This window comes from Anguilla rostrata, chromosome 12 (assembly GCF_018555375.3).
Source record: "Anguilla rostrata isolate EN2019 chromosome 12, ASM1855537v3, whole genome shotgun sequence".
Taxonomy (NCBI): Eukaryota; Metazoa; Chordata; class Actinopteri; order Anguilliformes; family Anguillidae; genus Anguilla; species Anguilla rostrata.
The window spans coordinates 20849822-20863669 of record NC_057944.1 but is presented as its reverse complement, the minus strand read 5'-3'; the positions used below and the strand labels follow the sequence as shown (position 1 = coordinate 20863669).

Genomic DNA, 13848 nt, shown 5'->3' with positions numbered 1-13848 from the left:
AAACTCTGAAAGGGTGACTGCATGGGCTCCTGAAACCAAATTATCCGGTCAGCACCATTTGTTAATTTAATTGACGGGCCAGACATAGGTGGAAGATTCTAGAATGTTTTTTTGTTTTTTTTTCAAAGTTAGGATAGGAATTGGGATGTTAGGAATTAATGATGGCATTCAAGGAGAGCTCTGGGTATTTTAAGGGAGGGGGATGTGGTGTAATGTAAGTGGTACTATGACCAAGAGGAGAGATTCATTGTGGGCTCTCTTTTGAAAGCCTGTTGTTCACAATGTGTTCAGAAAAATAGTCATGGTGAGCCTGTCTGGTTCCTGATGGCCCCTCCTCTCTCCGCCCGCAGGGGTTTAAGGACATCTCCCTCGAGCGGTTTATGCACGGCGGGGCCAACGTGACGGGTTTCCAGCTGGTGGACTTCGGCACGCCGATGGTCATCAAGCTCATGCAGCGCTGGAACAAGCTGGACCAGAGGGAGTACCCGGGTTCTGAGAGCCCGCCCAAGGTGAGCTGCTCTGCCCCTCCCCCTGGTTCCTTCCCCACTCCGCCTTTATCAACCATTGAGGGCTAGAAACTAGAAACATTCTGATTCTACAATCCTATTCCAGGTTAGGGTGCTGTTCAAACAGGAAACAACATAACTGTTATGATGGATGCCTGTGTGGTAGATCTCCTTAACACAAAGGTGATATCTGTATCTAATTTTACCTAACAGGGTAGCTGGAAGCAAATGGGACATTACAAAAGACTGCCAAGATTCAGTCCTGAAGACTGACAAGGCTTTTTTAAAATAAATATACACAAATTGTATTTGCAATTTGTAAACAGCAAGGGTCAATCAGAGCTTTGAAATGCGCATGAGATGCCAAAGATGTACAGAATATACAGTATTGTAGGTGGAAGACAGCAAAGCAACCTCTGCTGTGGTGAGTGAATGTAATGTATAGAAACAGAAGAACTTGTGTTGAATTTGTGAAAATAAGTCATTAATTGGTTTTGTAAAAAAATATATATTTTTCTGGATGTGCAGGAAAAGGAGCTGGACTCAAGTGAATTAAACCAACTGATACACCCTAATGCAGAATAAAAGCTGTTTGAACAGAGTAGTACTGTCCACTGCTTGGTTTGAGATAAACAGAGGTAATTAGTTGTCTTATCCACCATTGAATGGTTTGAAAGGTTAATATTTGAACTAATTTCGGAAATCAATTGGTCTGTTTATTGTGTTGTTTTGACATGGACTCTGTGAGGTGACCCATTGGGACTGTGCTGGTAGATATAATGCAATGATAGTGATAATCTGTCCCAGGGAACAGGCAGTCCGTCAAGCCTGAAGTCATCAGCTTGGCTCAGCCCAACTCTACGGAGGCTCGTGTGTAGTATTTATGATGACTTTCCCCCTCTCAATCCTCTGGGTGCTGCTGCTATTGATTTGAGTTCAAGCTAGTGGCAGTGTTGCAGTTTTGAGTGCTCCCTTATGAGCACTCTGTGATTGGTTCATCACAGCAGTGACCCCGTGGACCCTGGCAGGTCAGAGGGGTGAAAACTTCACAACATAATGCAGAGTGCATTATGAGTTAGACTGTTCGTTTTCAGGGCTCTCCGCTCTGAGTTCAGTTCTGCTGGCAAGGTTGTGTGTGTGTGTTGAGGATCATGGGTTGCCTGATATGTTGTGGGCGTGGCCATATTGACCATCCACTCTGTCTTCCCAATCATTGGCCAATTTTCCTGCCATTGACTGGAAATGGTAAAGCAGAAATATAAATGTGCTAAACAGGCTAGGGTACTGTATGGGTGTGAAGATGACTGTGCTTTTGACAGTTCTGTGTGTGTTCTTGTGTTTGCAGCGTGTCTGCAGTGCTTTCGTATCTGTGTGTGTGTGTGTGTGTGTGTGTGTACACACCTGTGTGTATTTTTGTGCCTACGGCGTGTTTCCCTGTGAGTGTGGACCAGCCTATGTCTGAGTGTGTCTAGTAATGTGTGTGTGTTTTATGTTTGGGTGATATTAATCTGTTTGCTAAATTTGTATTTATTTGTGCTTGGGATGGAGGGACTGCAGTGTGTTTGCACATTGGTGTACGTGTGTATGTGTGTCTGTGTGTGTGTGTCTGTGTGTGTCGGTGTGTGTGTGCAGTAACAGGGCATAATTGTATGGGGGAACCGTTCTGATCATTTTAGTGTTACACGGGTTACGCTGTTGGTTTCTCTGAGTGTGTTCTGTCGCAGGCTGCCTCTCAGGTACAATGCAATGGTCATTGGTTAACTGATCTCTCCGGATGGCGAATGGCAGTAGCCGTGCTGCGGACAGCGGAGCTCCACTGCAGTCGGGCGCGTCAGGGCGCGGGGGGGGGGGGAGCGGAGGGGAGCGGAGGTGAGGCGTTATGAGACACCGCGTGCTCAGACAGCTGCAGACAGATGAGGCACGGACTGTCTGGATGTAAAGCAGGCGGGATGAAGGTTGAGCCAAGGTGAAACGCTATAAACAGGCTACAGGAGGCGGAGGCAAACAAGAAACGGATGGGCCTCATTAGTGTTAACGAGGCAGTCGCCCTCAACAGGTGTGCAGGGTGCAGGAACCATCGCTGAACAAGCGAGCCGCTGTAACCAGCCTGGCTTCGAGCGCAAGGAACCCTACCTTCTGCCAATTTCACTTCCACTGACAAGCCCACATGATAAGTTGCCTTTTAGGCAGTTGAAGCCTGAGGCACAGGTGGTGAGGCACAGTAAAATGTCTATTGTTAATTCCACTCTGACAGTGTTAATTTGCCTCTTAACAGATGTTGGTCCTGTTCAAAGCTGCATTAACACTGTTAAAGTTTTATTAACACTGGACATGTTACTGTGCAGACATGGACTGAGTTGTAAGTGGGGATTGCCGTGGTCCATTCTGAGCACATATTGATCTTTATTTTGTTAATATAATGCATACATTTTTGTTCTGTATGTCTGGTTTGTATTTAAGTAGTGTATCTGTGTGCAGTAGGCCACAGTGAGTCATGACAGAGAGAGAGAGTATGTCGTCCCCTCGTTTAATGTCATCCCACTGCCTCACTGCCCTTTCAACCTTACACCCCCTCCCCCCCTCTTTTTTTGGAGCAGGGCATGGGTTACCCTATACAGCTCAAAATCTGCCCTCATGACAGCATTTTAAATCGCACAACAATGGAGACCTGGGGCAGCGGTAAATGAGTTAAAGATAGAAATGAATACGGGCCCCAGCTATGTGCCAGTCATAGATTGTGTGTATGACTTAATCTGGGAGGATGGGTTGTCAAACAGAGTGGCAGAGATAGAGAGTGGGAGAGCGTGAGAGTGGGAGTGTGAGCAGTCTGGTCCTTTGGTCCTTAGAGTGGAGACGGGATGAGTTGCCGTGTTAAGAGGGAGGGGTGGATTCGGTGTGAAGCTCATGATGCTTGTCTGGCTTTGAGTTCCCCCTTAACGCAAAACTCGCGCAGGCTTTAATGGCATTTGCCCTGGTTTAGCACAACACACTTTTGAGTGTCGCATCTCATTTGGTCAATGTATTCTGTGCAGCGGTGCATGTGGAATCAGCCTATTCTTCCTTTCCCTATTCTGTGATTGGGCATCTGCTTTTATCACCACGTAGAATAGGAGATGCAGCCGCTCTGCAGTGCATTCAGCACTGGAGGCGCCTTCTTGCCCCCTGCAGAGTTCCCGGGGGCAGAATTAACGCCTGTGGTCACTGGTGATCTCAGGATCGGATTGCAGTTCTGTGCCGTATTACTGCATGCCCGCCCCCCATTGCCTCTCTCTTTCTCTCTCTTGTTCTCTCACTCTCTCTCGCTGGCTGGCTGGCTCGTTCTCTCAGTCTCTCGCTGGCTGGCTCACTCTTTCTCTTTCTCTTTCTCTCTTGCTCGTTCGCTCATCCTCTCTCTGTGGTAAACTGTTCGTTTCCCCTTTTTTCTTCCTCATTTTCACTCCCATTTACCTCCTCTTTTCTCTTTCTCCCACCCTTGATTTTTCCTCCTTTCTCTCCTCATTTGCTCTTGTCTGAGCCGCAGATCTGTCTTCACCCGCTGAATAATAATTTTAATGACACAGCTGCTTAGAGTCTCTCTCCCTCTCAGTCTCGACTGCATCAATAACACTGAGGTCTTTAACAATTTTTATTGATCTGCAGTCAGCCTCTGTTGTGCTGTGTATATATCCACTGTAAATACAGCCACCCCTGTGTTAATATATTTATTATCTTAGGTTAAGGTTGCAAGCTGCAGTAAATGAGCAGTGTGGAGCATGTACTCATCTACATGAACACTTAGCAGAAAATTGATTGGATAATGGCTTCATTTTACAGGTCTTGATAGCTGTTGATTGGGTGCCATTGCTCTCATTTTGAATTGATGCATTCTAATTAAGTGACATTTGATAGCCCAGCAATTCACAGATTAGCAAAGCCCCATTAAGGTTCAGTTGGGTCACCTAGAGCAGAGCAGCTAATTGCAGTGTAAAAAAAAACCTTTTCATTAACAAAAGGAACACAGAACAAAGAACTTCTGAAGTACAACATCCCTGAAAATGTTTGATTGTTTTGATACTTTAAATTGTCTTGTTGTGTGGAATACTTATTTTGGTAATGGCTTAGAAGATATGTTTTGGTAATTGTAGAGAACAGCACACAGATAGATGCCATGTTTGGGGATCAGTAATGTGTGGTGTTAACAACAGTGACATGAAAGATATGAAACTACAGACCCCTCACATTTTTTGGAACACAGTTTGAACGAGTCCAATATTCCTCTTCCGCAGTACACGTCCGCACTGACATACGATGGAGTGCTGGTGATGGCAGAGGCCTTCCGGAACCTTCGGAGGCAGAAGATTGACATTTCTCGCAGGGGGAATGCAGGGGACTGCCTGGCCAATCCGGCCGCTCCCTGGAACCAGGGGATTGACATGGAGCGTACCCTTAAGCAGGTAGGCGGTGAGGGCACACGGGCCACCGAGTCAGGGGTGTCGGGAGAGACAGAGGTCCTCCAGTCTAATTGTCCATACAGGAAGGCGACGAGGCAGACAGCATCCAATCAAGGTGGAGGGGAGGGGTGGGATTGTGGCAATGGTCACAAAGAGGGGAAAAGGGAGGGGCAAATATACCCAGATGAGAAGAGAGCAAGGGGGCATGTGTCAACCGTTCAAAGAAGGGGAGCCTAGCTAGTGTGTGTGTACCTTAAATCCTAAACAGAAATTCTTCCCAGAAAACAAAGTAATCATTATTTTCCTATAATCCTATGAGATGCCAATTCGTTGGTAATAATGTCAGAAAGTGACTTAAAACAACAGGTCACTGTGTCTCACCCTTCTTCTTTCTGTACGTTGTGAAGGTGCGAATCCAAGGCCTAACAGGAAATGTCCAATTTGACCATTACGGGCGCAGAGTGAATTACACCATGGACGTGTTTGAGCTAAAAAGCAACGGACCGCGGAAGGTACGCCTGTTATACACAGCTTCTAAAGTACAAATGTAGTACGTTATGGATGAGCATATTAAACATGCTGTCTGCCTGTTCGGACAGAACGTTCAGCTGCCTCTTATTACTTTCCTGATATCCTGATCTCCTGTGTGATCTTCACCTCTCTTAATATCATAGACATGAATAGCTTATTTAATGTACTGTGTTTATTCCTGTTAAATTTTGTTTGCTCTGTTTTTAGATGGACATTGACTATATTTTTGACATGCTGTTGTGTGAATAATTTTGCTTATATTTACTACAATCTAAACATACTGTTAACATTTGTATTTGTATATTCCAATATGGTGTACAAGTAGTTGAGAGAGAGACAGAGACAGTAAGATAGAGAGAGAGAGAGACGGAGAGTAAAAGTGAGTGACTAAGACAGAGAGAAACAAGAGGTAGAGACGCAGATAGAGAGACAGAGAAAGAGAGACGGATAGAGAGAGAGAGAGATTGCCATCAGTGAGTCAAGAGAATGATTATGTTTTCCCTGCTGCACTGAGTGGTCTCCACAGGGTCCTGTCACAAAGAGAGCCATCCCGCACTCCCACCACCTGTCAATAATTCACAGCTCTCCATGCCACGCTGAATACACACACCTTCATCTCTGCTTCCCGGCAGCCGTCCCCTTCCGCGCAGTGCTTAGCCGCTCACACAAGTCCCATCAATCACTCGCTCGGGTTCTGATTCAGTCAAGGGCCATTCACCATAATATTGTCACGATGTATGACAGAAAAAAGTTGCGGAAAAAAAATGCAATGCAATTATGGTTACTTGATATCATCCCCCGATGGAATAAAATTTCCCAAACCTGCAAGAGAAATACCATGAGATACTGGAAGAGATAGACTGCCACTTCAGTATAATACACACTCACCACATATACATACTTTACATGCCCTATAAAGAGGCACGCATGCACACATGCTCATAAGCATCCACATACACGTAAACACACACAAATACATACACACACCAACACACCTACTTATTTTTAGCTTTTTTTAAAATCTCGTCAGCTTGTTAATTTCCTTTTTTCTTATCTCCAGATTGGTTACTGGAATGATATTGACAAGCTGGTTCTGGTCCAAAACGAAATACTGCTTCCCAATGAGACTTCGGCCTTGGAGAATCGAACAGTCGTCGTGACAACGATAATGGTAAGATACGTACAAGCTCTCCATTTTTTAGTGTAACATTGAAGGCCAGCTCCATCTGTATTAACAATGTACCTTGAATTCATTCACTTTCCCTGGATTCTAAAGTGATGTGCTTTGTGAAGAGAAGCAGTGCAGGCACTGCGAAGGCACAGTTAGGAGTACAGTTGTTTTTTTGTTTTTTTGTTTTTTTAAAAGGATAGCGTGGCATGGAGAGGAAATCCCAAAACACATTTATATGGGGCCACATATTTTTGTATGAAGCATTCAAATTGTTCAGATCTCACTGTGAGACAGCTGTGTGCATTAATCTGGCAGCCATAATGGAAGAGCAAAGGGAGGTTCAGTGAATGGCTAGCCTGCACTTTCTCTGATGTTTGCTGTGAAATGCATTGTGACGAAGGCTCTATGTGCATTGCATGGAATTCAAAGTATCCCCGTTTCCCTTTTCTTTAACTGACATAAAAGGCCATGGAGAATTATACCTCAGCAGCATCCTCCTCTTTTCAGCCTCTCATGAAGAACCCCTTATTAAGACATTGAACAGGAGGACAGATTTGCAGCCATGCCCGAAGGCTGTAAACCTTCTTACACACCAGGTTTTATGGGGACTGGCACCAGTCCACACTGTACCGGACTGTACTGGACTGTGCGTCTTCGGGCAGACAAAGGAACGCGGCCAAACTGCTCTGCATGTGTGCGGTGATGTCATCACTCTTACAGCCACAACCCTTTGGACAATTTGTTGCACAGAAATAAATCCCAGAATCCTTTGTTTTTGTATGTTTTATTTGTTCCCACCAAGTTCATGTTTTCTTATCTTTCAAAATGCCTCCATTGACAGAATGAGTGTGAAATACTCAAAGGTGCATCATGGCTGTCAGTGTTCTGGAAATGTCACAATGGCCTCAGTGATTCATAAAATGGCCTTCTCTTCTCTGAATGATATGTCCTTCAAAAGTCAGCTATTGTGTAGAGTTTTTTCAAGATTCTTAAATGCAACTGCTCATCCCATTTAGGATGCCATTTGTATGGGTGTGTATCTGCAGCAATGTTCCATTCTCTTGCAATATGGAGGCAATTTGTTTATGATTTCAAAAAAAATGTGCTGATTTGTTTTGTCTATTGGCTTGAATAATGTGGCATTATTATGAACCTGTGCAGTACATGATAAGATAAGCCAATGGAGACTTACATTGGCTCCTCCCAATTAGCAGATTATTCTGTATTTGTTTTTGTTGTGTGTATTTCTGTGCTTTTTTTGTGGTGCTGTTTAAAACACTACCCAAAGATGGGTGCGACAGTCTTTAAAGTGTTCATTTGCACTTCAATAGGTATGAAAGCTGCTATTTTGAAAGCCATTTTTCAAAAGTATATGAGCAGGACTGCACTCCTGTTCTCTCTTCCTGTTGTGTTTTGTTTTCTGCTTTTTGCTTGCGAAGGTAAAACTCAAAAGCGTGCGTCAGATATCGTATCGCCAATGTCGGGTCAGTAAATACTGCTTCATCCAAATGTGGCAAAACACATTTCATCAAGGGTACTGAGGTGATGGATTCAAAATAGCTTTTCGTTCATGCTCTTAAAAAAAGGTAGGATGTCACTGAGTCTGTCAAAAAATAAAGCCTGTTTTCTGTGCCCTGTAAACCCGCTTTCTCCTTTGTTCATTCTAAATCTGATCTGGTGTGATGGATTCAGCTGGACATAGAGAAATTGCTACAGATGCAGAGTGCTGTTCAGCTGTGCTCCAGTCAGTCTTAGTGGAGTGTGTGGGAGCCAATCACCTCCCTGTCTCAAAGTATCACTGTAAAGGCTGTAGAATGAGATGGGAACTATGGGGGCTTGCTGTTCTGGCGCACGCACCCACGACCAGACAAAATTCATCATTATTCCATCTGTGAATGCTTGCACGCAGTATGCTTATGCATGGTAATTGCAAAAATGACTTGCCGGCACCAGACAGGAAATTAAAGTTTGGTCAAGTGCAAGTTCAAAAGTACTTGTTTGTTGAGGATAATACACAATGAAAATTAAAGACATATTTTATATATTTTTTGGTCGATACCAGCTAATTTCAAATTGATTTGTTGTGTGTTGTTTATACTCCATAACTCTCCAAGCCACACCATGGGCTGTGTTGCATGAACACGCAAGATTTTGAGATCTCTGTGACTGGAGTTGACGAGTTTGTGGTGTGCTGATTAATTAGGCATCCACCCCAGGCCCTTTGTGAAAAATAGTGGTGGGACCGTTCCTGTTGCAGCATCCCAGGTCAGCTTATTCATCTGTGTGTCTGCCTGTAAGGTTATTGGGTGGGTATACCTGATACCAGATGTTGAACATTACTTCCACCATAGACTGGTAACAAAAGAAAAAAGAAAAACAAGTCATTGACAATTCAAATGAAAACACAATTGATATTTAAAAATTAATTAAACATTTTTATTTTTGGTGAGAATGACCTTCCATGTGCTCGCTGGTTAATATGGTGCGCGATGGCACGTGTACACCGATCAGCCACAACATTAAAGCCACCTACCTAATATTGTGTAGGTCCCCCTCGTGCCGCGAAAACAGCTTGAGGGGGATCTACACAATATTAGGCAGGTGGTTTTAATGTTGCGGTCGATCGTGTGCAGTATGTGCGTTTGGTTGGAGGTTAAATGCATTTCAGATGCAGATGCAGCAGTTAGTGTTTTGTTGTGTGGACATTTAAAATCTGTTGTTTAATTGGTGTAATTAGTGTGAAAAATTGCCACAAGCAATGTGTGATCTCCTTATGACAATCATTAAAGCAAAGCCGGAAGAGTGTTCTTATTCTGTGTGGAGGTGCAATAGAATATTTATGATGGAATATTACATGGAAAATGCCATTTCCTCGCTACCAGATGATCCCAAACCCCCTTTGCACCCCTTGGCCACTCCAGCTCAAGAGAATTAGTGTGTCATTGGGAATGTGGTTTGGGAAAACCAAACAGCTCGTTAAACTGTTAAGCTTGCAAAGGCAAGTTTAATCACTGCCAGTGGTACAATAACTTACTGTGGGCATAACAGCTTAATCTGGAGTTTGCTTTTAGTTTCTGCTGTTCAATTATATTGAGGAAAAGGAAGCTGCCCTCTTCTGTCATTGCTCATGGACTGATCAGAATTGCTCCTTGATTGCCTGCACAGTCACACATATTTACTGCACATGTTTAACTGCGCATTTTCTGATGCGTTTTTAATTATTAAAATGATAAATTATATAAATATATAAAAATATAGAAATTATGCTCTTCTGCATATCTGGCTATGGCACACTGGCAGATTCTGTTTTGGAGCCTTAATGCTGAATGCATTTTGCCATTTATTTAATGCACATCTATGGATCCAGTGATGTTTGACAGCTGAATGTATCTGAGTTTTGAACACAAAATGTGAATCATTGGTGGACTGCACCCTCTGCATGAAACAATATATTGTGTCACTTATATCAGTGCTTTTTCACTGCCTGTTTTATGTGTAATCAACGGCAGCTATTTATTTGAACAAAGACTTCTTTTTTTGTTTTTCCTATTATGCTCTTGTAAACTGCAGAATGCTCGATGTTACTCCTTTTAGGAGGTGTGTGGTTCCAATGCGGTTTAACAGCTATTGGTTATTTTGGGCCTTTATAGACAGCCCATTCTAGACTGTGCAGAATTCTTTTGTTATTCACACAAAAACTGTTTGCAGCAAAAATTTCTGGAACGGAAGTCAGGGCCTGAGTTGAATATTATCTGTTTGCTCAGGGTTAACTAGAGAATGGCAGGGTAAATACAATCATGCATTTGACACACACTTGCACACGTGCACACACACACACACACACACACACACACACACACGCACATATCTGAAGGAATAAAAGCAAACTGGTTGAAGTCTTGCCACATCTCAATGCAATTCTGTGTACTTGCTATGGTTATCCTTGGGTTTTTTTATGTGAGAAAGGATGACAATAACAAAGGTCATAGGGAGAAATTAAGGTGTTGTATAATAAAATGTATTGGTTAGTTCCATTGTAATGCATATTGTCTATTATGCATGCCATACATTGTTATTTTTGAATACAGTACATGCTACAATAAATGCAGAAAATAAAAAAGTGAAAGAGGTCATTATTGGTACATATCCTATTTTATGTCATGTTTTTCATATTAATGTGCAATGTTTTAAAGCAGAGTACTAAGTATTGAACTGTCTAATTGAGGAAGTGTTTTTAAATGTCTTTGAATACTGCTTCTAAGGCATTAGTTATTCGGTTTTATGCATATTATATTTATGAAATTATTCATTTCATTGTCTAAAGTTCAAGTGACCTTCAGTCACCTGCAGATACAGAAATGCTTATGTTGTTTTAGCCTCCTCTTGTTTTTTCTGAATGGTCTGACTTTCCAGAAAAATGTGTTGAGTACATGAGTTCCATCAAAGCAAGCTTGTTTGAGAGAGACATTTGTGAAAATGAGCACTGGGAGAAAATGCATTTACAATTTACCTCCCTGTAACTATGCAACAGTTCTTCACCATGGTCATTTCCCAGTAATTGACAGGGGAGAACTTATGAAAGAATGTTTGGATGACATTTCTGTCCTTAAATCACTCCTCTGTATACCTTTGAATGGTAGCAACATACTGTATTGGCTAAATGTAAAAAATAATAATAATATTAATAATTGCACTAAACCTTAAGATATTTACAGTTTTATTAAAATGTAAATCTTCATGGCACCAGGTGGCCTGATTCCACTTGTAGAATAATAGAATGTAATATTATGGGCTTAATACATGGAATTAAATAAACACTCTCTCAGAGGAAAATAAAAGTGATTCATGCTTTATACTGTAATTCCGCGGTCATTTTTAATGCGGTTCATAACCGATGCCGGTTTTAATCAATTCCGGGATAAAAAAAACCTGGCCTGTGTTTTCTCTGCTCTCCTGCTGTGGTGCTTGAAGTGTAATTAGATGGTCTGACTGTGTATAAAACATTAATGTTGGTCTTCAGATGTGCAACAGTCAATCACGAGCTGTGTGTTCAGCTGTGTTTCAACTCACCGAGATTTATCTGTATGGCTTCATGAGATTAGACTATAAAGAGCGATAGATGCTGATTTGCTCAAAGAAAAACATTTGGATCTTACTGAAAGAACTCTGTGCACACACATCCTATAGCTCTGTATTCATTCTGATTTAGTAACCTTTTAGAAAAGAATTCCTATGAAGTGACATCTGTATATGTAACTTGTGTTATTTGTCAGTTTTGTGACATTGACTTAGGGTGAGATGATTTAATGGTCAGTTTGATCTCCTCTTGTCATCTGCTGCTTACAGGAGGGGCCATATGTGATGCTGAAGAAGAACTGGGAGATGTATGAGGGGAATGACCAGTATGAAGGCTACTGTGTGGACCTGGCTTCTGAGATCGCCAAGCACATCGGCATCAAGTACAAGATTTCCATCGTGCCTGATGGGAAGTATGGAGCCAGGGACCCGGAGACCAAGATCTGGAATGGGATGGTTGGAGAACTGGTGTATGGGGTAAGGGCTGGTGGTCTAGATGGCATACAGCATGTGGGGTGGTCAAGGAGCTGTGACCATTAAAATAATATGATCAAGAGACGTATTGTATGGAATATGTGGTGGTCAGGGAAATGCCAAGACTAGAGCACTGTTGATGGTTATGGTTGGTGTATAGAATGAAGGGGTTTGATTTTACGTAGCGTAGGAACAGGGTAATTTCCATTTTCCATTTGTTTATTGCATATATCCCTTTGTATTATCCCTAAAAACTAGTTGACACCAAAACATATTCATTCACCTGTGTGAGACAAAACAATTTCAGTCAAAAGATGCAGCAACATCTGAGTGCTATCCTCCCTGGGGTTCCTTGGGCAACATTTCCATGACATATTAGCTGCAAGCTCTCCTCTCGAAATCCTCTATGAACCAATAGTGCCAACCTCAGCAGTGACAATAGTTACCTTCTCTCCTGAAAGATGAGATGCTGGCTTGCTTTGTCTTAACTTACCTTGACTGTACAGTTTGAACCAACGAGGCAGTTTTCAATTCATCTGATGTTGTTGCATCTAGTGCCTCCGTGGACCCTGGGACATCTATCAGATGTCCATCACTCACCCAGTTTTGCCATTTGGATGTCAAATATTCATTTTCCAGTTGGAACTGTGAGTGATGTGGAAACATGCCCTTGCTACCAAGCTAGAAGTCAGTGTGAGAAAAGACATCCAACAGCTATGGCATTTTACACTGTCATTTGAGTAACCAGGGTTCAGGACCAGTGTGCATTGTAGTATATAGGATTAGCTAGCATTCTGTCAACCCAAGTCAATTTTCAGCAGGGATGACCGTAGTTAGCATGTTAGCCTTTGTTACAGCTGACCTGCTGCCACAGTGGATCAGTGGAAATGGAGAAACTGAAAAACAGTTTTTGCTGGTTTACGGTTTCCCAATGACGAGCAGTTTCCTGTGTCTGTCTGAGTGGTGCTGCAAAATAGCTTACACATTTTCTGTAGATCTGCAGCACACACAGTCTGTGGGTTTGTCATGACCTCTGTGGAAAAGAAGCCAGATTCCAGTTCTCACAGTCTGTGGACGAGCTGTTGGTGGACCTTGTCAAAGACCTCACTTATTTTTCATCTCATGGCGCTGTTTAAAGACACCTTTCTCAAAGGGTGCTCAGGACTTTTTTTATTTAAAAAAACCATTCTCTTTGCATGTATTATTTAAAATATATATTTAAATTATATAGTACTTCAGTGTAACAATAAGCATCCTGAAAGAAGTCAATATGTATTTCAATATACAGTAAACCAAAAGGGATTTGTTGACAAGCATTCGTTTTGTCTGTGCCCTTTTCAAGGTTGATTAATTAATTCCTTGGATTAATTAATTCCTCCATCTTCTTGGATGTCCCAAACTCTTTCCCTGAGATGTGTTCTCATTGAACTATTCTAGGTTCCTTCTGAACACAAAGGATTGTCATGCATATGCTGTTTTATTGTCATATCTGAATTAAGGCCATGCTTACCAAGATGCAGTACATCACGTTTAATATCATTTTGGATTAATTCTGAGCCTCCTACAGCTGGTGAGACATGGAAGCATTGCTGCTAAAATTGTGTTTGTGGATTCATAGCACAGGGCTATATCTCTCAGCGTGAGCTGCTATATCTTAAAT

General features: G+C 42.3%; 1 protein-coding gene across 5 annotated transcripts in view; it reads left to right on the top strand.

The window, feature by feature from the left end:
* gria4a (glutamate receptor, ionotropic, AMPA 4a) overlaps window positions 1–13848 on the top strand; it is an 83518-nt gene that overhangs the window by 43874 nt on the left and 25796 nt on the right. For 4 of the 5 annotated variants that reach the window (XM_064303495.1, XM_064303494.1, XM_064303497.1 and 1 more), the window contains exons 6-10: window positions 351–509; window positions 4772–4939; window positions 5344–5448; window positions 6528–6638; window positions 11985–12191. In XM_064303495.1, coding sequence (XP_064159565.1) covers window positions 351–509; window positions 4772–4939; window positions 5344–5448; window positions 6528–6638; window positions 11985–12191 — 750 coding nt within the window. Of the gene's footprint in view, window positions 1–350; window positions 510–4771; window positions 4940–5343; window positions 5449–6527; window positions 6639–7145; window positions 10773–11984; window positions 12192–13848 lie in introns of those variants that run through there. The other variant, XM_064303498.1, reaches the window with a different exon arrangement.